At 43.5% G+C, this 25,890-nt stretch overlaps 1 protein-coding gene across 1 annotated transcript in view; it reads left to right on the forward strand.

Annotated features, from left to right (window-relative positions):
* nf2a (NF2, moesin-ezrin-radixin like (MERLIN) tumor suppressor a) overlaps window positions 1–25,475 on the forward strand; it is a 120,979-nt gene extending 95,504 nt beyond the window's left edge. The window contains exons 15-17 of the mRNA XM_060907454.1: window positions 4,588–4,706; window positions 6,248–6,407; window positions 22,997–25,475. Of these exons, the coding sequence (XP_060763437.1) occupies window positions 4,588–4,706; window positions 6,248–6,407; window positions 22,997–23,047 (330 nt within the window). The 3' untranslated portion in view covers window positions 23,048–25,475. The remainder of the gene's footprint in view (window positions 1–4,587; window positions 4,707–6,247; window positions 6,408–22,996) is intronic.
* The last annotated feature ends 415 nt before the right edge of the window (window positions 25,476–25,890 follow it).

The raw sequence follows: 25,890 nt of genomic DNA on the forward strand, positions 1-25,890 counted from the left end.
AGGGGAATAAAAGACTTTGGGGGAGTGCTGTTATGGGAAAATATTCCGCAAAGAGGTGGCGTAATGATTATTTTCCTCTAACAGCATGCCATGTTGTTTGGTTCTTGACTTCCTGCAGCTTTTTTTTTTTCTTCTTTTGTATCCCCTGACATGGTTTGCTTCCTTCTGTCCCGTGAGCGTTCTATATATCCACGTCTGCTTTCATTGCCGTTACAAATCTGTCAGTAGTGAAATCCACGCTGATTTAACTCTGTGCTTTAAAGGTCCCATGGCATGGTGGTTTGTTGATGCTTTAAACGGGCTCGTGGAGGTTTCCGGATGTTATATCCGCAGCCTTTCTCGAAATGAACCCTCGGCACGTACTGTAAATATAGCCTCCTGGGAGAAAGCCCCATTTCAGCGCTTTTCCCAGTGCGTCGTTTTGCTAATGAGAAGCAGGAGGCGGGGAAGGGTAGAGGGTGGGGACGGGCCATGGGGGGAGGGGGAGGGGCTTGACCAAGCTGCGCGCACACGTACTCGCTGCTATCAGCGCCTGTAGCCACGCTGCTAAGACAAAACCCCGTTCTCCCTCGGACTCCTTTCGTAAACTCAACGTGACACAGAGAGTGAGAGTATTCGGAGTGGTAGTTTACGAACGTATAATACCCTAGGCTTGAACACGCACTCCATAACCAAAGAGGATAGAAGCAGCAACTACAGCAACATAGCGCTTATCCAACAGAAGACATGCATTGCGGAGCAATAGTCAAACATAAGCTCATAAGTTACAGTCAATTTCCAGACTAAACTCAGTTTAACAGAGCATGCTGCATGCTCTTTAGTTTTGTAGCGCAGAGTACCTGGCTAACTGCAGGAAGCGGTTAGCTGCACAGCTAATGTAGCCATTGCTAGGCTAACGCACCGATTTTAAAACAGGGCAAAACGACTTAACAGTTATACACTTACTTGTTCGGTGTTTGTGGCAGGGATGCTTGGTACGGACCCAGGCTTCAGTGACAGTTGATGTGCAAAACCTGCCCTACTGTCCCAAGTTGTGGAAACATTCCTCAGGAAAATGCTTCCGACAAACATACACCGTCTTAGGTAGACTCGACGGCGTATTATTGAAGTAAATAAAATTAAGCCACTGCGTCTTCAGGGGCTCTCCCGTCAGCAGTAAAAACAGGCTCTTTGCTGTGTTGTCACATCCATGTACAGCGCAATTTCCATGTTTCGCTCGCTTAGGTGATGCCATGTTGTTGTGTCCTCTAAGGTCTCCTCACTACAACTGGGCGGGGCAATCCATACAGTGGGTGGGAATCCAGAGGGGGGGCGTGGGGATCATCTCCCTTGCTGACGTAGTAAAGGGAAGAGTTTATCAACGCGCCGTTTTGACGCGCCATTCTCAAATGTTGGGCATAGTTTGGTTTACACATTATGAAATTTCTAGCCACTGGGGTGACTTAAGAAGGTCAGAGGAACTCATTTTAACGTTAAAAAAACCTCAGAAAGTGAAAATTTCATGCCATGGGACCTTTAACCCAGTCACAGTCGTACAGCTTTGAGTCCCGAGTCGACCAGATCCGAGAGAATAGCTACTACAGAAGGAGCTGATAGACATCCCGAAAGTTCACAACCCCTACAGTCGCAAACTGTAGCTCGTACAGCCAGGAATCATGTGTTTACCGATTTGTGGAGGTTTTCTCCACGCTAACTAGCACTGCTGAAGTGCTTGAGTACACCTGCTACTCTCTTGTAATCTGCTAAACATGATTTGAATAATAGGACCCTGAAAAAATAAGCGCTTTTTTTTTTTTTTGACATATACAAGCTATCAAAAGGAAATGGGAATTAAAATACCAGGGCACGGCACCTCTGAGCTGCTTATTGTTATTAATCTGTACACTTAGATGAGCGCTTCTGGTCCACTCCTACAGAATCCCAAAGGCACAAAAGCATCTAATTATCAGATTTGCAAAATGAAGGCAAATCGTTCTGCGCCTTGCATATTATTTAACAAATTAACCCTTTGAGGTCAAGCCCTATATTACGTCAGTGGATGCTGTGCTCTGAAAGTGGATTATGAATTAGTAGCATTGTGTGGTGTTGGAGCTGATTGTAGTTAAGCATGTGTTGTTTTTTTTTTCTTCTTTCTTTCTTTCTTTCTTGCTTGAGTAGTGAAACATTTTTAACATCATGTTATACCACTTTTCGACCAACAGGGAACAGGTTCCGTCTTTGTTCATGCACCAAATTTTGAACCGTTTAGAGCATTTCAACCAAAAATTGGTTCAGAACATAGAAACTTGGTTCCCAGCTAGAAACAAAATATAGCTGGTTATCTTATGCGATCACGCGTTGTCCGTCCATCCATAATTTACAAAAATCGCTACTCCTCCTACAGGACTGATCGGATTTCGATCAAACTCGCATACAATGTTCCCCAGGTGGGTGTGCATAAAAGTTGTCAAGACAGTGGCTCCACCTGTCATATTTACTTAATTTTGCGTGACTCGTCACGTTAAAGGAACAGTCCACCGTACTTCCATAATGAAATATGTTCTTCTCTGAATTGAGACGAGCTGATCCGTACCTCTCCGAGCTTTGTGCGACCTCCCAGTCAGTCAGACGCGCTGTTACTCCTGTTAGCAATGTAGCTAGGCTCAGTATGGCCAATGGTATTTTTTGGGGCTGTAGTTAGATGCGACCAAACTCTTCCACATTTTTCCTGTTTACATAGGTTTATATGACCAGTGATATGAAACAAGTTCAGTTACACAAATTGAAACGTGGCGATTTTCTATGCTATGGAAAGTCCGCACTATAATGACCGGCGTACTAACACCTTCTGCGCGCTTCGGCAGCGCATTGATACCTTCACTCCTCTTCGGGCACGGCCAGGCGGGCGAATGCCCTGATCCGTCCGCCCTGTCTAAAAAAAATGGTACAACTTGAGCCCCATGGTAAAATTGGGACTTTGTCATTTTTCCGCATGAGACCCATGGTAAAACCACACTTCCAGGAGGGGCTGCCGTCTGCCTCCCAAGCCGGCCGAGAGCGCTCCTCGTCGGGCACGGCCAGGCGGGCGAATGCCCTGGTCCGTCCGCCCTGTCTAAAAAAAAAAATGGTACAACTCCGAGTGAAGGTATCAATGCGCTGCCGAAGCGCGCAGAAGGTGTTAGTACGCCTGTCATTATAGTGCGGACTTTCCATAGCATAGAAAATCGCCACGTTTCAATTTGTGTAACTGAACTTTGTTTCATGTCACTGGTCATATAAACCTATGTAAACAGGAAAAACGCGGAAGAGTTTGGTCGCATCTAACTACAGCCCCAAAAAATACCATTGGCCATGCTGAGCCTAGCTACATTGCTAACAGGAGTAACAGCGCGTCTGACTGACTGGGAGGTCGCACAAAGCTCGGAGAGGTACGGAGCAGCTCGTCTCAATTCAGAGAAGAACATATTTCATTATGGAAGTACGGTGGACTGTTCCTTTAAACGCTACTCTTCGTAAACTGCTGGGACATTTTCACTGAAACTCACCCAGAAGACTCAAAAGACATATATTCCAACAAGAATTATTCACAAGGTGGCGCCACCCGCCATGGATGAGGCTCCACAGGGGTCACATGGAATTTCACAAAAATCGCTATTCCTCCTACAGGAAGAACAGTGGCCGGTATGAGCTACAGCCTCATTGAGGCTATTTTTAATTTTTTTCCCTGTGCGAACCGCGATGGCATCAGTCTTTAGTTTGGAGAGGAAGCAGAGTGCAGCAATGGAGAACGTAGCGGAAAAGGATACATCTTCAGAAAAATTGGACTGAAAACAAATCTCATCTCATTATCTCTAGCCGCTTTATCCTGTTCTACAGGGTCGCAGGCGAGCTGGAGCCTATCCCAGCTGACTACGGGCGAAAGGCGGGGTACACCCTGGACAAGTCGCCAGGTCATCACAGGGCTGACACATAGACACAGACAACCATTCACACTCACATTCACACCTACGCTCAATTTAGAGTCACCAGTTAACCTAACCTGCATGTCTTTGGACTGTGGGGGAAACCGGAGCACCCGGAGGAAACCCACGCGGAAACGGGGAGAACATGCAAACTCCGCACAGAAAGGCCCTCGCCAGCCCCGGGGCTCGAACCCGGACCTTCTTGCTGTGAGGTGACCGCGCTAACCACTACACCACCGTGCCACCCTTCCGGTGAATATGAATGGAATAAAACAATTATTCCACTCAATCTCGTCGTCCATGGCTTATAGCCGCTGTCAGCTCAGGTGCGACTCGATTTTGCGGAATAATTATTAAATAGAAATGCATGTATACAGCAAAATATGATTTGAAAACGATAAATTTTGTAAATTCCGGTCAAAAATGGCAATCTGCATCTTCTAATATTCAGCAGTAAAATGTAGTGAATGATGTGAACTTGTTTCTCTGTTCTGAGCGTGTACAGTTAATATTCTTATTGTTCTTTCATCAAGTACAAAACACTATTCTGTACCTAGAGACTTTTTTCTTCACTTTCTTTGCTCAATTCTCGCCACATAGTTTTACTGTATTGTTTACGTATCTCTTTTTTTTTTTTTCTCTCCAGGCCTCGGCTCTCTCTCCGAATGCTCTCCTTCCTGACCTCAGCTTCAGCACGGAGAATCTGAGCTTTGACTTCAAAGACACCGATATGAAACGCCTGTCTATGGAGATCGAGAAGGAAAAGTGAGTCGAGCCTGGTTGGTTGGTTGGTTGGTTGGTTGCGAATAAAGCTCCGTCTGAATCTCTGGTGGATCGTTTTCCACTTCAGCAACAACAGAAATCACAGCAGAACATCCCGCGAGATTTTAAGCCACTTTGTTTTGGATCTGCGTGTGTCAGTTTCCGAAAAGTATTCCATCTGTGTTTTCACTGTCGAAGACCTGCCAACCTTCGTGTGTTTAATCACACGAGTACGCGGGTACGAGTTCTCACTTGAAAGAGCGTTCTCGTTTCTCGACGTTTTAATTTGGGTTGATTGACGGTCGTAGAGATGTTTTGAACTCCGATATTAACTGACCGTCTGGAAGCCCCGCCCACTCTCCCATCTCGCATCAGCAAGCTGTCGTCTTATCTCGATTTAACATCAGTTAGCTGTGTTAATTAGGGAGGTAACCACAGATTTTATGCTAACAGTAGTCAGAAAATTAAATATGCATACAATGATGTGTCGTATCTTACCTTTTACCAGTATAAGTAATTTGAATGATGATTAGAAAGTGACTAAAATGGTCAAACCTGGTAGGGAGGGTGTGTGTGTGTGTGTGTGTGAGGCTTGTAGTACTCGAGTCTGCCTCATGTCCTAATTTTAAGGACTCGTGACTCAACTTTGAGTTGACTTTGATTTTTTTCTTTATTTTTTGTAACATGCCATAATAATTTGGCAGAAGATATTTATATCTACATTAATTTTGTGTAAGAGTGTCACACCTGTGCGCCTTGGCTCGTGCATCAGATAAACTCTTAGGCGTGCTCCGGACAGCGCGCCAAGCGGGCTCTCGCACATGCACCGTAAATGACTCGCACCTGCACAGGATTAAGGTGCAATCAGCTCGCCTGTATAAAAACTGTGAAAAACCACTTACTTTGCGAAGTATTGAGTTGCGTTGCTGATACATTACCGAGCCTTATTTCCTTGTTTGGGTTCCTGATCCCTGATTTCCTGTTTCTCGTCTTTGATCCTGCCGAGTCTACGATAGCCTGTTTGTGCCTCGCTTGACCTGTCGCCTGTTTCGCTGTTTTATGATTTTTCCTGCCGTTCTGGATTGTTTACCGTCTTCACTTGTATTAATAAACACACCTTCCGCGTTTACATCCGTCTCCCAACCATCTCTGACAGAATACTTCACACTCCCTGATAAAGAGAAGCACATTCACCTGTTCATACATCATGTTCAGGAACAAACTAATGTAAATGTTGCTGAAACAGCCACCTTCAAATGGTGTGGGTGGAGTCTTGTTCTCAGACTCGACTCAATTTTTTTTTTAATGACTTGGACTTGAACGCTGGGGACTCGAGACTGGACTCAGATTCAGGGTTTAGTGATTTGACTACAACACTGGTGTGTGTGCGTGTAGTTGTGTGTGTTAGTAGTGGCTGTATGTAATGTCTTTTTTTCCTAGAAAAGAAAGAACGAACCCCTTCTAGTGTCTCCATCTTAACCAGTCTCCGGCGAAATCGAGTTTTTACCCTCGTGTTGTATTGCGCTCTGGGTTTGTGTGTGCAGGGTGGAGTACATGGAGAAGAGCAAACACCTCCAGGAGCAGCTGAACGAGCTGAAGACGGAGATCGAGTCCTTGAAGATGAAGGAGCGAGAGACTCATCTGGACATCCTGCATAACGAGAACACGGAGAGAGGCACCAGCAAGCAGAGCAACTTCAAAAAGGTGGGATTTATATTGAATTAAATTTTCTCATAAATGTCATCAATAAAGTGCTTTATTATTAAATAGTTAATAACATTAAGGGACCGTCATTAAAGTGCAGGTTAATGGTTTTGAAAGATCCTGGAAAGGAAAATGTTCCTGGAGGTTGTCACATCGTATGCATCCGTGGAACTGTACCGGAACGTTCTTCCAAAAGATTTTCATGTTTTCATGATGGTGGTGAAGAGCATCATCTCACGTGTCACTCTGAAATCTCCCAGAGGTGTTTAATTGGGTTGGGATCTGGTGACTGTCGGAGCGCAAGATTATACAGGATGATTCCATGAAGCCGATGGGCTGTTGCCACGGCGCTGCGTCCGTCGTCCACAATTCAGTTAAATCGTATCTCCTCCGTCAGTTCTCCACGGACTTCCATTCCATTTGTTTTCTTTGAAAGAACTCATCACTCCACACAAAACTGGGTTGTTGTTTCGTCAAATTTTTTTTTGCTAACGAGTTACTAATTAGGCCAAATTAATGATTTTCCAGGCCTCTCACTAGAATTGTATCTCCTCTCTCATTTCTCATCCGATTCTGATCGATGTTTTGGGTAGATCTTCCCACAAGCAGGGATGTGATTTGGGGCTGGTGAAATTATCTGAAAATTTTAGCCGGGGGTCTGGGGGCCGCAGGCCCCCAGCTGGTCCAGGGCAGCACCCTGGTGGGGGGACAAGGGGGGGAAGCCCCCCGAAGCTCCTGGGTTTTGGGGTTTTCTGACTTAAAAATTGTACTAAAATGGCAAGCAAACACACAAGAAAAAACTTGTCATGATTAACAAATTCAAGCCAATTTAATGGTCAACATGCAACTCTGACACACACACTCACTCTCTCTCTCACACACTCACTCTCACTCACACACACACACACACACACACACTCACTCTCACACACACTCTCACACACACACTCACTCACTCTCTCTCTCACTCGCGCGCGCGCGCACGCACTCTTTCGCTCGCGCTCTCTCTCTCACGCGCTCTCTCTCTCACGCGCTCTCTCTCACTCGCGCTCTCTCTCGCGCGCGCACTCTCTCTCGCGCGCGCGCGCGCACTCTCTCTCTCGCGCGCGCGCACTCTCACTCGCGCGCGCTCCCTCACTCTCTCTCACACACTCACTCACACACACACTCTCTCGCTCTCTCTCTCACACACACACACACACACACACACACTCTCACTCACACCCCCCCCCCCAAAGAACCAGCGCGGCAGGGCCCACTAGCCCCGCGCCTTGGGACGTAATTCGCCCCGAGGCGAGCCGCGGCGCTCCGCTTAGGTTTCGTTTCTATCCCGGGCTCCAACCCGACTTTGGACGCTCGTAGCTCGGGCAGGGGAGGTCCCAGTATCCCCAAACTTGACAGCCAGAGACCTCTGCCCTCTCCCCAAAGAACGAAATCGCTGAACAAATGTCTCACAGTCTCATGTCCAACGTCTGTAGCAACCTCTTTCTCCAACCATTCCCAGCGGAACTTGTTTTTCACTATTCTGTCGATTTCTTTAACTCGATTTGCATCTTTACGCTCGATCACGGAGGCTGCCATCTTTCAACTCTGTTTGAAGTGAGCTTACGTACAGCTACCTAACAAGCGCGTTCATTGGTTGTTACAGAGCGATGGGCCAATCACGTACCTCGTTTCATCTCAATGACGTAATTGCGTCAATGAGATGAAACGAGGTACATGATTGGCCCATCGCTCTGTAACAACCAATGAACGCGCTCGCTTCAAACAAAGAGTTGAAAGATGGCAGCCTCCGTGATCGAGGCGTAAAGATGCAAATCCGAGGCTGCCATCTTTCAAACAAAGTCGGAACGAATAGGATACGAATGTGGATTTGAGGGAAAAATCGGAAACTTTTTTTTCAAGTTTTGAGGTGAAAAAAGCGGAATTCCGCGAATTCGCGGAAAAATCACATCCCTGCACAAGGAACAAAACTTGGTCATTTCTTTGTTGATTTTCTTGTTGTAACCAATTTGTTTACAACTTTGTTTATTTTCAGTTAAATCGTATCTCCTCCCTCAGTCCTCAATGGATTTCAGTTCTGATTGTTTCGTTTGAAAGAACTAGACTTCTGTACAACACTTCATGATTTTGTTTTGTCAGTTTTTTGCTAACGAACTGCTAATTAGGTCACCTTAACGAGTTTTGGGACTTCTCAATAGAATTGTATCTCCTCTCGCAAGTTCTCATCCGATTTCAGTTCTGATCGATGTTTTGGGTCGACCTTCCCACAGTGGAACAAAACTTGGACGTTTGTTTGTTGATTTTCCTGTTGTAAACAATTTGTTTACAACTTTGTTTATTGTCTGTTAAATTGTGTCTCCTCCCTCCTTCAGTTCTGAATGGATTTCAGTTCTGATTGTATTATTTGAAAGAACTCGACCTTATGGACAACGGTCGGTCATTGCATTGTCAATTTTTTGCGAACAAATTAGTCATGAGGTCAACTGAACACATTTTCTTCTGACTAGAATTGTATCTCCTCTCTCATTTATCATCCGAATTCAGTTCTGATCGATGTTTTGGGTCAGTTTAAATCCAGTGAAACCGGGAACCGAACCCACATGTGATTTTGGTGTATGAGGTGTATGAAGAGTTGTAGATGCTCGCATCAGAAAGCCATGACTGTACTGGTTACTTTTTGAGAAAACAGGAATTGCGTGCCATTTAAACCCAGAGGTGTTGGTGCGTTGTCACAATTCCTGCTTGAGCTCTGATCGGCAAGCGCAATTAAATATAACAAGCTGCACCTGCATTTGGAAAATGTTAACGATGTCAGGTAGGACCACATCGCATCAGTCAGAACGCTGGTGTGAAAATCTTTCATTTCGTGTTTTGCTCTGAGCTCAAAATCCAGTCGAACAGTTTTAAGTGGCACTGCTGCATATAAAAGCAGGACATCAGTGTCACGTCTGAACTAAAATCATAAACCTGTCTGCGTTTTACAGAAGTTTAAAAGCCCTCGAAATCTGTCCGAAGCGTATACAGCTGCACTTTTTGTGGTGCACATTTCACATGGATTATTCCGAACTAATTACAACCCCGATTCCAAAAAAGTTGGGACAAAGTACAAATTGTAAATAAAAACGGAATGCAATAATTTACAAATCTCAAAAACTGATATTGTATTCACAATAGAACATAGACAACATATTAAATGTCGAAAGTGAGACATTTTGAAATTTCATGCCAAATATTGGCTCATTTGAAATTTCATGACAGCAACACATCTCCAAAAAGTTGGGACAGGGGCAATAAGAGGCTGGAAAAGTTAAAGGTACAAAAAAGGAACAGCTGGAGGACCAAATTGCAACTCATTAGGTCAATTGGCAATAGGTAATTAACATGACTGGGCATAAAAAGAGCATCTTGGAGTGGCAGCGGCTCTCAGGAGTAAAGATGGGAAGAGGATCACCAATCCCCCTAATTCTGCGCCGACAAATAGTGGAGCAATATCAGAAAGGAGTTCGACAGTGTAAAATTGCAAAGAGTTTGAACAGATCATCATCTACAGTGCATAATATCATCAAAAGATTCAGAGAATCTGGAAGAATCTCTGTGCGTAAGGATCAAGGCTGGAAAACCATACTGGGTGCCCGTGATCTTCAGGCCCTTAGACGGCACTGCATCACATACAGGCATGCTTCTGTATTGGAAATCACAAAATGGGCTCAGGAATATTTCCAGAGAACATTATCTGTGAACACAATTCACCGTGCCATCCGGCGTTACCAGCTAAAATTCTATAGTTCAAAGAAGAAGCCGTATCTAAATGTGATCCAGAAGCGCAGACGTCTTCTCTGGGCCAAGGCTCATTTAAAATGGACTGTGGCAAAGTGGAAAACTGGTCTGTGGTCAGACGAATCAACATTTGAAGTTCTTTATGGAAATCAGGGACGCCGTGTCATTCGGACTAAAGAGGAGAAGGACGACCCAAGTTGTTATCAGCGCTCAGTTCAGAAGCCTGCATCTCTGATGGTATGGGGTTGCATTAGTGCGTGTGGCATGGGCAGCTTACACATCTGGAAAGACACCATCAATGCTGAAAGGTATATCCAGGTTCTAGAGCAACATATGCTCCCATCCAGACGACGTCTCTTTCAGGGAAGACCTTGCATTTTCCAACATGACAATGCCAAACCACATACTGCATCAATTACAGCATCATGGCTGCATAGAAGAAGGGTCCGGGTACTGAACTGGCCAGCCTGCAGTCCAGATCTTTCACCCATAGAAAACATTTGGCGCATCATAAAACGGAAGATACGACAAAAAAGACCTAAGACAGTTGAGCAACTAGAATCCTACATTAGACAAGAATGGGTTAACATTCCTATCCCTAAACTTGAGCAACTTGTCTCCTCAGTCCCCAGACGTTTACAGACTGTTGTAAAGAGAAAAGGGGATGTCTCACAGTGGGAAACATGGCCTTGTCCCAACTTTTTTGAGATGTGTTGTTGTCATGAAATTTAAAATCACCTAATTTTTCTCTTTAAATGATACATTTTCTCAGTTTAAACATTTGATATGTCATCTATGTTCTATTCTGAATAAAATATGGAATTTTGAAACTTCCACATCATTGCATTCTGTTTTTATTTACAATTTGTACTTTGTCCCAACTTTTTTGGAATCGGGGTTGTACAAAGTCAGTTTGACTTACAGTATATTACAGTGAGCCGTGATTCAGCAGGTAAACTCATCACCTGGTGGTAATCATCTCCCATGTGAATCAGAGCTCCATAACCAGGTTTTGGGTTTCGGTTGAAGCCCAGGGTAGAGGTCTGCGCGGGTCGGATTTTTCAGTCCCACTCCCGCCCGCACCCGCAAAGTTATGATTTTCAGTCCCGCTCCCGCCCGCGCCTGCCATATTTTGTCCCGCTCCCGCCTGCAAATCCCGCATGATGCAGACGTTCGCGTTATTTCTCAGGAAAGTTCTTGTCTTGACACAGCGTAATGGTGCCCCGCCCCCTACTTTGAGTGGATTTGAGCATAAATATCTACAGCTCAAGATCACGTTTGTTATTGTTTACCTTGTTTCTGAATTCAGCATGTAGTGTCTCTAATAATAATAATAATAATAATTAGTGCTGTCAAGCGATTAAAATATTTAATCGCGAATCGCACATTTTTATCACATGAGAAACCATTGTAATTCTCTGATCAGCATAAAAAAGTGAATGGGCTTGCTTTGTACCAATGGTTTTGTTTTTTTTTTAATTGCAAAGCAGAGCTAGTAAGAGAAGTGAATTGATTTACTGCTTGAGTTAGTCTACAACTCTAATCAGAGAGACAGGTTACACAGTGACGGTAGGCTTGACTCAATGCTATCCCAGAAATCCTTCCTGTAATATGCAAATTTGGCCACCTCTGATTGGACAGCCAAATTTGCATATTACAGGAAGGATTTCTGGGATAGCACTGAGTCAAGCCTACCGTCACTGTGTAACCTGTCTCTCTGATTAAAGTTGTAGACTAACGCAACAAGTAAATCACTTCACTCATGGTTTTCTTGCTAGCTGGGTGTGAACTGCGAGTCATTAGAGTGATCAAAGGATTTCCCATTAGGGTGATCAATGGCAAGTTTATGATGCCATTCCTCACTCAATCTGGCAATCTGACTGACTCTGCAAATTTAGGCATCTTAAAATGTTTTTATTAATGCCAAATAAAATATCCAGCACAAATTATATATGATAGACATAAATTAATAATTTATAAATTTTATTTCAAACACATTTTTAGTTAGCGGGACTGCAGCTTATCACCGCTCCTGCCCGCTCCTGCCTGCGCCGCATATGTGCAGTCCCGCTCCCGCCCGCGCATATGTGCACTTCCGGTCCCGCCCGCGCCCGCAATGAGCTTTCAAAATTTGTCCTGCGCCGCACTGCTTTGCGGCGGGTCCCGCGGGACTCCCGCGGGAGTGCAGGGCTCTAGCCCAGGGCAGTGAGTTTGCATCCACAAAGTGTTTTAGAAAAGTTAGTGTTTTTGGATTGTACACGGGTCACTCTAGAATTCGGGACACATTTTGCGTCTCTGAAATAAACCTTTTTTAATTATTTTCCACAAAATAAATCGTTATTGAATCAGTTTTGAACAATAATAAAAAATTATGACAAACTTTCACCAATAGCGATGCTTGATCTACATTTTAGACCCAATTTATCCATAAAACATTAACTAAATGACTCCCACCCCTCCCCCCACATTACTGGCTGTCTTCGACTCCTGATTCATCCGTTCAACTCGAATAAACATGAAGTGATTCAGTCTAACGGTCTGTTTTTTGGAGCTTATTCTATTCACTGTTCTAAAATCAGTTGCACAGAAAGTCTATTTTATGTATTATGTGAAATTTCAGTCATAAAAATATATATATATTTTTAACCAGTCCCAGTGTTCTCGTCAACTCTGTTATAAACCCGCATAAAATCCACAAAGACTTTTAATAACCCGCATGACACCTGCACCGAGTGATGTCACTTCCTCTGGCGGGAAATTCAGAAAGGCAGCGAGGTAATGTTATGTTTCTTCTCTCGTTAATTTGAACAAAACGTTGAGGATTTTACACCGACAGTAGATTAATTATTCGTCAACTCTGTTATCGGGATGTTGGCATGAATCTCTCGTTCATTTAAAGAAAAAAACAATAATATGATTAAAAACAGAATTTTATGGATTTTATACACGCCGTGTGGTAGCTTGCTTGAAGTTAGCATGTGGAGTCGAGACACAAAATGGCGGAGAGCGTCAACTCTGTTCTGTTGACGGATCGCCCGGTTTGGCGACAACAGACTTGACGACTAACAGAGTTGACGCTTGAAATGGACCCACGATTATAGAACGGGCCCTGTAATCAGTTCTACGAAACGGGATAACGTGAATCCGATATTCTATTACCTCAGGCGCAATGTACAAATCCAAATTTGACGTTTTCGTTCAGGTAATATCGATTGAGGTTTAATCAGAGTTTAGTGAGCTGGAGAGTAGAAAGCTCATCCCGGCCCCAGAATACATCACGTACTCGGCGGTGTGAAATTAGCAGAGCTACGTTAATTGATTTCAGTCTCGTGATTACTCGTTAGGTTTGAGAAGGCCTCGTGTGTGTGGGTTGAAGGTCTGCCTCGGTATGATTGTCTAATTGGATTAAAGACCAGGATGCTGTGAACCAAAGTTCAGTTTCAGCACACGAATCCACCAGGGGCAGTAAGAAGCACCCGTGTGCATACACTTCGTGGTCAAAGTGTTGTGGACACCTGAACATCAAACAGCACCGTATGTCCTTGTTGAACATCCCGTTCCAGATTTAGTCCCCCTTTCATGTTATAATAAGCTTCACTCTTCTGGGAAGGCTTTCCACTAGATTTTGGAGCGTAGCTGTGAGGATTTGTGATCGTTCAGCTATAAGAGTATTCGTAAGATCAGACACTCATCTTGGGTAAGAAGGTCTGGGGTGCAGTCGGTGTTCCAGTTCATCCCAAAGGTGCTCAGTGAGATTCTTCCACTCCAACTTTGGCACACTTTGTCTTGATCTCTCTCTCGTGATGGAACCACAACCACTACACGCCATAATATACAAACTTCCTCTGTCTTCTTTTCCTACAAGTTATGACACAGAAAAATCCCCACTAGTAGCTGAAAAGTTCGTCTACTCCGCCGGTGCCGCCATGATTGAAAATCATGTGATTGCATTCCTGCATGCTGATTGGCCAAAATGAAATGGTGTTTGTGAACTTTACGTACGTGCCGTGCTGTTTAACCTACAGACTTTGTGTGCGACTTGTTTAATTTCCAACCCTTCCATACCATGACACGGTGTGTTATTGTGAGCCTTTAGTCGCATTTTTTTGTTACTCATTTTCACATTCAAAACATTGGTGCGTGGTTTCTTGCAGATGAATTTAACGTCACTCACCTTTCAACCAATCAGCACACAGCAATGCATCACGTGATTTCCAAAATGGCAATACCGGCGAAGTAGACTGGAAGTTTTCTTCTTAGTTGAAAAAAAAAATCAACCATTTTTAGATCGATATTATCGACTTGAATTGAATAACATGTTGGGCCGAGTAATCTTTATTGATTTCATGATCAAAATAAGGTTGGCAGACTGGCCATGGAGTGAGCAGTTTAGGAAATACATGACTTCTAACACGGGAAGCTTTGGGATTTTTCTGTGTCATAACTTGTAGGAAAACAAGACCGAGGAGGATTGCGTATTGGGGCATGTAGTGACTGTGGATGGGACAGGTTTGAGCCTCTTGGTACCAGTCAAGGGAACTTGGAAAGCTACAGCATACAAAGACATTCTAAACAATTGTTTACTTCCAACTTTGTGGGAAGAGTTTGCTGAAGAACCACATTTGGGTGTGATGGTCAAGTGTCCACATAACGTTTGGCTGTAAAGGGGAAAATCAGGTATCCCTTACTTAAACATCCAAAGGTCCAGGGGGTAGAGTTGGACTTGATCCAACTCCTGTGCATATTTGATGTATACGGTTTTCTCCCCGTCTGAAAAATGAAACTGGGGAGCCATAGATCCGAAGATGTTTTTTCAGCACTTTAATGTTGTTATCCCCTGCCACGAAGTGCACAGGGGGATATAGGAAAGGAGTCCATTTCAACCTGGACAAGTTTTCTCAGAAACTACACAAGCTACATCAATGAAACTTTGCGTGCTCATATTATGATTCATGGTCTAAATTCATCTCATCTCATTATCTCTAGCCGCTTTATCCTGTTCTACAGGGTCGCAGGCAAGCTGGAGCCTATCCCAGCTGACTACGGGCGAAAGGCGGGGTACACCCTGGACAAGTCGCCAGGTCATCACAGGGCTGACACATAGACACAGACAACCATTCACACTCACATTCACACCTACGGTCAATTTAGAGTCACCAGTTAACCTAACCTGCATGTCTTTGGACTGTGGGGGAAACCGGAGCACCCGGAGGAAACCCACGCGGACACGGGGAGAACATGCAAACTCGGCACAGAAAGGCCCTCGCCGGCCACGGGGCTCGAACCCGGACCTTCTTGCTGTGAGGCGACAGCGCTAACCACTACACCACCGTGCCGCCATGGTCTAAATTGAGTTCGAAAATCTTTTATTATTTTCAGAGTTATGGACCTTGATTTTCGGTATTGGACTTCATACAAGTGGATTCAATCTGGACAAGTTTTCTCAGAAACTACAGCACATAAGCTACATCAATGAAACTTCGCGTGCTCATACTACTGAAAAAGCTGGGTAGTGTTTTCTGAAGGTGTCCTAGCGCTTACGACATCATAAGTCAATATGAAAGCAATGGGCTTATAAGGGCGTAAGTGTTAAAAGGTCTTCGTAAAATGTCCATGGTGGGGTATAGTGATGACCATGTCTTCTTGTTTACATTTGCATTTGGGGAAGCCATGGCCTAATTGTTAGAGAAACAGCTTTGGGACCAAAAGGTTGCTGGTTTGATTCCCTGGACCAGCAGGACTGGCTGAAGTGCCCTTGAGCGAGGGACCTAAACCCCAACTGCTCCGGCAAGTGCGGTGGCGTGTCTTGTTTCTGATTAGTCAAAGAAAAACTGATGGTGCGTTTATCACTTCAGGCAGGGAACTCGGCCATAATAATAATAATAATAAATGTTTGCGTTTTAATGATGACGACTTTATTGGACCAACCCAAGTTTTGGACATAGGACACAAAAAAAATCCATGATTTCATTAAAAAATATATTTTTTTTGGGGGGGGGGACCAGCACAAACATGCAAACCTTATATTAAAATAAAACATTTTATTTATAAAGCAACTTTCATACATTTACAGTGATGTTAAAAGTGCTGTGCAGTGAGAAGTCAAAGAAATAAAAGATAAAAATAGCGGTGACAAAAAGTAAGTACTGTAAATGATGCACAGTCCTGTGCAAAAGTCTTAGATGCATGTAAAGAAATGCTGTCGACCAAAAATGGCTTAAAAATAATGCAATGAAACGTTTCAATATTAACAAAATACTGTAATCAGTAAGCCATAATAAATGAAACAAAGTCAATATTTGGTGTGAGACGACCCTTTGCTTTAAAAAAAAAAAAAAGTCGTCTCGGGTACAATGAGTGCTGTTTTATAAGGAAACTAGCAGGTTACCCGGCGTTGCTCGGGTTTTGCAAAATTCTGGGTTGCCCCCAGACTTCCATGTCAAATTTGGTGAAGATCTGTCGAGAAATGATGTTAACCCAAGACTACAAAAATCCAAACATCCACCACCCAGGGGCCCACCAGGGACCCCCTGGGGTCCAAATATGGAATTTCTGAGCTTTGCCAAATTGTGGCTCTCTATTGTACCTACGTGCCAAGTTTAGTGAAGATCTGTCAAGAGTTTGTGTTGATAAATGTAACGTGAAAGGCATTGAGGGAGGGTGTGGGTGGATGTTGTCCTCCTCCCTGGGACATGAATTTTGTTTATATCTGCAAAATTCCAGGTCAGCCCTGGACCTACTTGCCAAATTTGGTGAAAATCCGTCGAGAAATGGCAACGTTGGCTCAAGACAAACAAACTTTGCTGCTTATTATATAGAAGAAGATGAGCTGTAGGTTTTACTGAGCATCTTCCAGAACCAGCCACAGTTCTTCTGGACACTTTGACTGTCACACTCGCGTCTTCATTTTGCACCAAAACCCAGCAGCCTTCATTATGTTTTCTTTTTAAACCTGAAAAGTGCTCTCTTATGGAATATACTGCTCAGATACAAACTTTTTTTTCCCCACAATGCTGGAAAATGGGCGGCACGGTGGTGTAGTGGTTAGCGCTGTCGCCTCACAGCAAGAAGGTCCGGGTTCGAGCCCCGTGGTTCGAACGGTTTCCCCCACAGTCCAAAGACATGCAGGTTAGGTTAACTGGTGACTCTAAATTGAGCGTAGGTGTGAATGTGAGTGTGAATGGTTGTCTGTGTCTATGTGTCAGCCCTGTGATGACCTGGCGACTTGTCCAGGGTGTACCCTGCCTTTCACCCGTAGTCAGCTGGGATAGGATCCAGCTCGCCTGCGACCCTGTAGGACAGGATAAAGCGGCTAGAGATAATGAGATGAGATGAAGTTTGGATGACTTTTTCCACAGTACTGTGTATTAGCGTATAAATCTAGAACATGAATGCGGATTCCATCTGAACAGATAAAACGTCCTCAACAAATACGAATCCAAGTAAGGAAATAAATGGAAAAGGTCAGGGAGGGAAATGAGTTTGAGCTGATGAAAATGACGACCTGATGGATTTTTGGACTCTGGACGTGCGTTTGTTTAGAATTGGCTCATATTCAGTTGTGTTTCACTCCCGAGAGCGTGAGCTCCACTTATCTCGCTTTGAGAGTGCTTCTACTGTCCAGGTGGAGCTTTCAGCTCAGGGGCAGCGTGACTGAACCTGCTGCTCTGTTCGGATGATTAATAACCGTGACCACTCCCTCTCCTGCTCCCTAATGCTTCCTGCTGTTAAGTGTAGCCCGGGGGGAAGGGGGGTGGGGTGGGAGGGATGAGTGCTCTAAAGAAACCTGGCTGGAGTGGCTGAGAGCTTCTCGGATGCTCCGCTCTGATCAGAGCTCCTTCTGGAACACAGATGTTGACGGAGATGGTGCATTACAGAGTCCTTTGACTTTTTGCAGTACTTCCTGAATTAGGCCATTATTATGAAGTTCAGGGTGGAGAGGAAATGTAGGTTTTTTTTTCTTCTTCTTTGGCCTCTCCAGCTCCTTTTGTGTGTCTTTATGCCTGTCCAAGGCTTTCAGCGAGGCTTTTGATGTCGCCGTATGCCAGTATGATGGTATACCATAAAAATCAGAGCGAGACATGAGTGAGATACGCGAGAGGCCTTCACGTTATGTAATAGTATCTCAAAATAACTAAGATGTCAGAGGGTGCAAAAGGAAAAAAGAGGGGAAAATGTGACACAGTTAATAATTATACCCCCGCTCCGGGGGGGGTGTATACTGGTTTACCTATGTCTGTCTGTCTGTCCGTCCGTATCTCCATCAGTCCGAAACACCCTTTTTCTCAGCAACCACAAATCATAGCCACTTGGTACCAAACTTCAGCTTGGGGTTCTATACTGTTTAAACCGTTTTCAGGTCTGTCGCACATTAACTTCCTGTTTACCGATTGAATGTATTTACGAAACATATAGCGTGGATTTACAAAATTTTCGTAACACTTTTCTCAGCAACTACAAATCACAACTGCTTGATATTTGGTACTGAGCTTCAGCTTGGGGTTCTATACCGCGTATACCGTTTTCAGGTCTGTCGGACATCGACTTCCTGTTTACCGACTGAATGTATTTACGAAACATATAGTGTGGATTTTGACGCTATTTCAAGAAGCAAAATGCTATTTCAAAATGACAGTTTACCAGGATGCTATTTGAAATCCCTGGGGAGAGACACTGCGCTTTACTTACTTGTTTCAGGGTTCATTATTTGTTGAAGTCAACATTCATAATAAGTGTCCTGTTCCTTCGATTGCTTGCGTTCTGATGTAAGCGAGAGTGTCGTTAAATAGTTATGTTAAATACCATGGGACATCCGCAGAACACAGGAGTTCCTGTCATCAGCTATAAAGCGGTGGGTCTTTTTTCCTCATGAAGTGAATGACAGCGCAGCTCATCCTGTTACCAAGGAACCTCAAATCCCTTTGTCTTAAGACCTTCCCTTGTCAGAAAACTTTACGGCTTTATCTTTGACTTAGAAAGTGCTGATGCTGGAGAGTCCTTCCATAAATGCTCAGTAAACATCCATCCATTATCCATAGCCGCTTATCCTGTGCAGGGTCGCAGGCGAGCTGGAGCCTATCCCAGCTGACTACGGGCGAAAGGCGGGGTACACCCTGGACAAGTCGCCAGGTCATCACAGGGCTGACACATAGACACAGACAACCATTCACACTCACATTCACACCTACGCTCAATTTAGAGTCACCAGTTAACCTAACCTGCATGTCTTTGGACTGTGGGGGAAACCGGAGCACCCGGAGGAAACCCACGCGGACACGGGGAGAACATGCAAACTCCGCACAGAAAGGCCCTCGCCGGCCACGGGGCTCGAACCCGGACCTTCTTGCTGTGAGGCGACAGCACTAACCACTGCACCACCGTGCCGCCGTGGATCGAATCGTGTGTGTAATTTTAAGTTTATTTCACACAGAAGTTTTCTTTAAAGCTGCCTTCTGATGATCTCTATTCTTGAAGTGCTACACGAGTACAGATGAATACTTGAGCTGAATTGAAGACCCCTCGCCGAGCCGTCATTAGCTGATGCTGCCCCAGTTTTACAGCCGGGCTCAGTTGTATTTGTGGTATTTTAATACACCCCCCCCCCCCCCCGGCGTGGGCAGCTGATGGAAGGAAGCAGTTTGTTTAATTTGCTGCACTATATTAGGCAGTGTATGCAAATACAGTTTACCTCTGGGAATATCTGGCTCCTGAATGAACACACACACACTCAATCACTGTGTTTACAGAGTTAGTGCACATTATCATTCAGGAACTTGTTTTTTTTTTTTTTTTTTTGGAGCCTGGGTTTGGCTGCGCTTTGGGATTTGTAAGACAAGACGTGAGCATGAGGTAACCTTTGGAGAAATCATTTTTTAATTCCGGTCATTTATTTTAGTTAAATTACACACTGCTGTAATTCATCTGTCGGGAAACTCTGCAGGCGTTTATGCAAACAGAATCCGTTTCTAGTTATTTATTTATTTGTTTGTCTGGTTGGTGGTTTAATTATAGTCAGAGTTTTATGACTGATTTAGTGTCCAAACCGCTGCCACGCCAGAAAAAGGAAAACGGATCAGTATCACGTTATAACATGAAAAGTTTATTGCGATAAGATGTAACATTTTCACGTTATGCGTAGCACGACCTCATGTTTTAACGCGATATTTTCACGTTACGGTATGTGAGGTATTTTCACATAGTACGGTTTTCATGTTTTGGCACACTATTTTCACATTGCGAGGTATTTTTAGGGGCCAAGCAGCGGAGCTGCAGGCACCTCTAGTGTTTCTATGGTTTCTTCCTCTTCTTATTAACCCCGCCGACAGTAGTCGGAGGGGTTATTATTTTCACCTGCATCAGTCTGTGTGTGTGTGTGTATCTGTCTGTCTGTCTGTCTGTGTGTCTGCAAGATATCTCAAGAACCAATGGATCGATTTGGACCAAATTTTGTACATGTGTTGCCAATCACCCAGGAAGGAAACCATTAAATTTTGGAGGTCAAAGGTCAAGGTCATGGCAGAACTTCGAAATTTTCGCCCAGTGTATTTTAATAGGGAAAAGGCGGGGTTTGCACTCGTTAGAGTGTCCCTGTCCAGTTATTATTTCAAGCATCTTTCTTCCGTATAGGATGTCTATGGCAGCCTATAGAACCGTATGGTAAAAAGTTATGAAATTTAGCACACTGATTCTGGACAGTTTCATGATTCTTCTCAGTAAATTTCATCTTGCCACCTCAAACTCGCTAGCGCCACCAACTGGTCAAAGTTTGACATACATTGTTGCTCATAACTTTTGAACCGTACATCCGATTCTCAAAAACTTGGTATCCCTGGAATCCTTGGGCCAAGCCGATTCCAATGCACCCTATGACATCATTTTCCGCCTGGGTAGATTTTCCGCCATTTTGGATTTTGTTAAAATTGAATAAAATTCTACTTCTACATTTTTTGACCGTTTTTCATGAAAATTGACATGGACCATCTTCAGACTATGGTGCATATAGGGTCTATTTTTTGGAGCGATTTGATAAAACTGTCACTGCACAGCAACCAATCAAATTTAGTGGCGAAGACGCCAAACAGGAAGTGAGCTCATATCTCGGCAGCCCTTTGACATATCTCAACCAAACTTAACGACATAAAGCCACACCCCTCCAGAAGGGTTCACACCAAATTTAGTGCAAATTGACCAATAGGGAGCGCTATAATTTGTAAAAATGTGTTTTGGCTCATATCTCATGTAGTGTTTTGGTTAGAAACAAAATTCCAATGCCTGATCACACTGTTGGATGCCCCATTGAAGGTCATTTAAAAATTTCAAGGTCAGCACAAGTTATGACCATCTCTCCAACATAACATCAATCTCTTAGCATGTGGCTGCTTGGCCCCGCATTGCTGCTTGCAGCTATTTTTCAAGTTAAGATTCTCACAATTTAACACCGTATTTTCAAGTTATGAGGTATCTTCACATAACGCGACGTCTTCACGTTCTGTATCTTCACGTTATAACACAAAATATTCACGTAATGGAGCACAAAGAGGGGATTAGAAATAATCTTTTATTACTGTTTTTTATTGAGTGTACCGATTTAATGGTTTTACCTAATTAGCATGATTAAATTCTGATTTGCATAATTAGTTTTTACTAATTTTTCAAACTTTGGATTCAGTATACAACCATCTATGTGCTGCCAGTTTCTGTGTCAATATCTTGGAAAAATAGAAAAGTTATGAAGAAAAAAACATTTGATCTCATTGATTAAAGTGCATATCACGGGTAAATTCAGGAGCAAGATCAATGTAATTCTCCTATTTTAGATTAAACTTTGGTCAAATATCTGTCACATTTTGCATTTTGTGCAATTTTTTTACCTTGCGCAATACCCATGGCACGGATCCATGGCACGGCGCCCCATCCACCTGAGCCACGACGCCATCGAAATCAAGCCATTTGAGGCGAATTGGTCCGCCTCTGAAAAAACTTGGCATTTGGATTTCCCGACAAACATTGATTTTCGTGACGTCGCGTGCAGGACGCCTCCCTCTGAATCCTACGTCAGCGCTGGTTTGTTTATGAGAAAACGACCTGGTGGTTTTCTGCAAATTTCATCAACGTTATCGCGTAATTATTAAAATGGTTAACAGATGGATCGTAGGAGGGTGTACAGTAGCAACACCAATCTTGATGGGATTAGTACTCATCGTTTCCCAAAAGACCGGACAATGAGAGAGAAATGGGAGCGCTTGGTCTACACAGGCTGTGCACTGAAACCATGCAAAGCTCTCGCAGCCTGCTGGCGCTTCCGCAGGTGACGTCACGAATCTGGCTCCAGACTCCCTTGGGATTTTTCCAGACACGTTTTGTTATTTAATTTTTTTCTGCTGTAGACAGATGGCCTTGTGCAAAATTACCCTTCTGGATGAGTGTGTAAAGGGACATACTTTCATATAAAAAAAAAAGAAAGAAATTGGTCCAGGATATGCGCTTTAATGAGGCCCAGTTTGGACCATGTGATCCTCATACAGAATATTACGGCAGTTTTCTAAAAATTAAGCCGTTTTTCCAATCTTTGATTCGTAATATCTCAAGAACGGATAAACATATTTTAATTCTGTGAAAAGAATGTTGTTCTGCATTCAATTCGGACTGAATTTGAACTTTCACCTGATATGCCTACTTAAAGGAAAATTTTTACATATGGCATCTTTAAGTTCTTATGTTGCTTTTCTGCATCCTGAAGAGTTTGACATTGACCTCTCTCTCTCTCTCTCTCTCTCTCTCTCTCTCTCTCTCATATTTTCTGTCCACAGCTCACACTACAGAGTGCCAAGGCAAGAGTGGCCTTCTTTGAGGAACTATAGCTGACCAAACTGTCCGTGGCTTAAGTATTAACCTGTGTTGTTTTTTTTTCCCCTCCCTTTGTGTATTAAAGATGTTTTCCTTTTGCAAGTTTGTGTTGCAACAAGTGTTAAACGTTTTTTTTTCCCCTGTGGATTTGAAATCACCTATTTTTAACTCTACGAGAGAGAGAATAGAGTTGTCTCACTCTTACATTAAGTCTTAAACACTAGTGTGAGTGATTCTTGCCTCATACACACACTTCAAACACACCTTTAATCTCCATTCCAACATTTTTAACCAGTAAGCAGGAAAAGAGAGAGAGAGAGACGCTGCTTTTACACAACCCTCTCTGAAGAACGTCCTTTTCCTTCATGAAATAACTGGGGAAAACAAAGTTCTACTTTCTCTTCAAACATCATCTCAGATGTGTCATGCTGCATTTTATGTTGTTTTTTCTTCTTCTTTTGGGATTTTATTAAACCTGTGTAAAAGCTTTGGCTTTCCATTGCTGCTGAAACTCAACTCGAGCGTAGCCACGTTCTACTTTTTATCAAAAGCGGATTTTTTTTTTTCCCCGTAGCATGAGAGAGATGTTTCGTGGGGGGGAACCCATACGGCACTTTTTCTGTGCGTTTTCGAGTGCTGTGGTTCCACAACACTCTGTAATGAAGGGTCAGTTTGTTCCAGACACATTTCTTTGAAGGCGACCTGCGTCGAGGCTTCACAATCCATCAATATCCATTACCTAAATCTTTTATAATGCAGTAATGTAAGAGCTCTGAAAAGAATTTTGTCTGTTAGTTTGTTTGAACTTGTGAATATACTTACTTAGGAAGCTTTGCAATGCCTTCTGTAAAGTATCCACACCATTTCTATTTATTTAGCTGATGTGCTTCGTAAGGCTCCGGTCACTACAGCTCGCAATGGGTTATCGGTGAAAATGAGACATTTTGGTGGCGATGCCTCCTTCCCTAAGCTTCGGGACGTGTTCCTAAACCCATCTGCGAAAATTCGCTGCTTGGTTTGCTGATGAAAACAAACATCGCTACCAAATTTCAATGCATGCTCTGAAAATTTTCGTGAAGTTTTTGACCACTCGGGAGGTAGAGACGCACCAAAAAAAACCCAACTCGGAGAACATTCACTGTGCATCGCACAACTGGAGGTGACGTTACTAATTTTTCATCACCAAACATTCGCAAATTAAACCCATCACGAGCTGTAGTGTGACCGTAACCTAACAGCGATATAAATGCGAAACTGATTGTAGCTATTTTTAAGAACAAAAGTAATTAGTTTATTTGACGTATGGGGTTCTTGAAGTAGAATAGGATATAGTAATCAAATACACTATGTACCGAGAGGCTCCAGTTGAAATTATGGATTATCTGAGGTGACTACGCCCCAAAGAAAGTAGTACTACGCTTGTCACCGTAGAGAATCCATAATGACCCGAACCCATAACTACATCATTGCTTCTTTACCGCAATGCATTACGGGCAATACCCAGGGTCAGCTCTGCCGTATTGTTTCCTTTCACTTTTGTTAAACACTGCATTGTAATGTCTAACCGGTTTTAACCGTACCTGAAGTGAATTGCTGTGCCTTAATGTGTCTCCCCAACAAAGAGAACACCTAATTTGAGCTTTTATCAGTTGCCAGTCGAGGAGAAGAGAAGAAAGAAATGGAGAAGTTTAATCCGCAGCAAAAAACCTTCGAACTGAATCGAAACTAGATAGAGACTGTGACTAAAGTCACAGTAATTTGCGCTAGCTCTTATAAACCGGGACGTCTGCTCACAGTACCCTATAGATCTGGAACGGTAAGAGATGGAGAATGACGCTTAGTGGAGAAGGAAAAGTTGTGCCCTGCCGCCCTGAACAACAAAAAAAAAAACGATTGTCAATTTTTCATGGTTTTTTTCAGTTATAAGTGATTTGAAAAAAAAAATCCTGTTTTTCATGGATCAGTGATCCAGATCAGCACCAAAAGTCATAGCATTGTAATTCAGTCCAGAGGTATTCTTCATGTGAAATTTGGTGATTGGTTGAAAACTGAGGGAGAAATATCATCCTAAAAATGTTTACTATAATAATAAGAAATTAGAAAGATCCTGAGTGAGAGTAACAATTTGTGCCAGTGCTGCTAGCACAAATTAATAAATCACTTAAAAACAATTATGATTGGTGGATTCTTCATACAAGAATCGTCAAGCTTTATAAATTCACTTTAGCTAGAGACAAGCTAACCGATACAGGGTTTTCCCCAGGAAGAAAAAAATATATATCAGAGCAGTGCTACTGATGTGGAGCCTGGCCTGGAAGGCCCCGAATGCTGCTGGGGGTCTGGGGGCATTTTGAAATCTCATCTCATTATCTCTAGCCGCTTTATCCTGTTCTACAGGGTCGCAGGCAAGCTGGAGCCTATCCCAGCTGACTACGGGCGAAAGGCGGGGTACACCCTGGACAAGTCGCCAGGTCATCACAGGGCTGACACATAGACACAGACAACCATTCACACTCACATTCACACCTACGCTCAATTTAGAGTCACCAGTTAACCTAACCTGCATGTCTTTTTGGACTGTAGGGGAAACCGGAGCACCCGGAGGAAACCCACGCGGACACGGGGAGAACATGCAAACTCTACACAGAAAGGCTCTCGCTGGCCACGGGGCTCGAACCCGGACCTTCTTGCTGTGAGGCGACAGCGCTAACCACTACACCACTGTGCCGCCCCATTTTGAAATTTGGGGAAAATTTTGAAATTCAAGACTTCAAATGGTGCATTCTGGTGGCATCTCGGGCTGATTTAGGCACAATTCAACATTATTAAATTTGTTGTTTTTTACCTTGTCAACTAT

Source organism: Neoarius graeffei, chromosome 24 (genome assembly GCF_027579695.1).
Source record: "Neoarius graeffei isolate fNeoGra1 chromosome 24, fNeoGra1.pri, whole genome shotgun sequence".
NCBI lineage: Eukaryota > Metazoa > Chordata > Actinopteri > Siluriformes > Ariidae > Neoarius > Neoarius graeffei.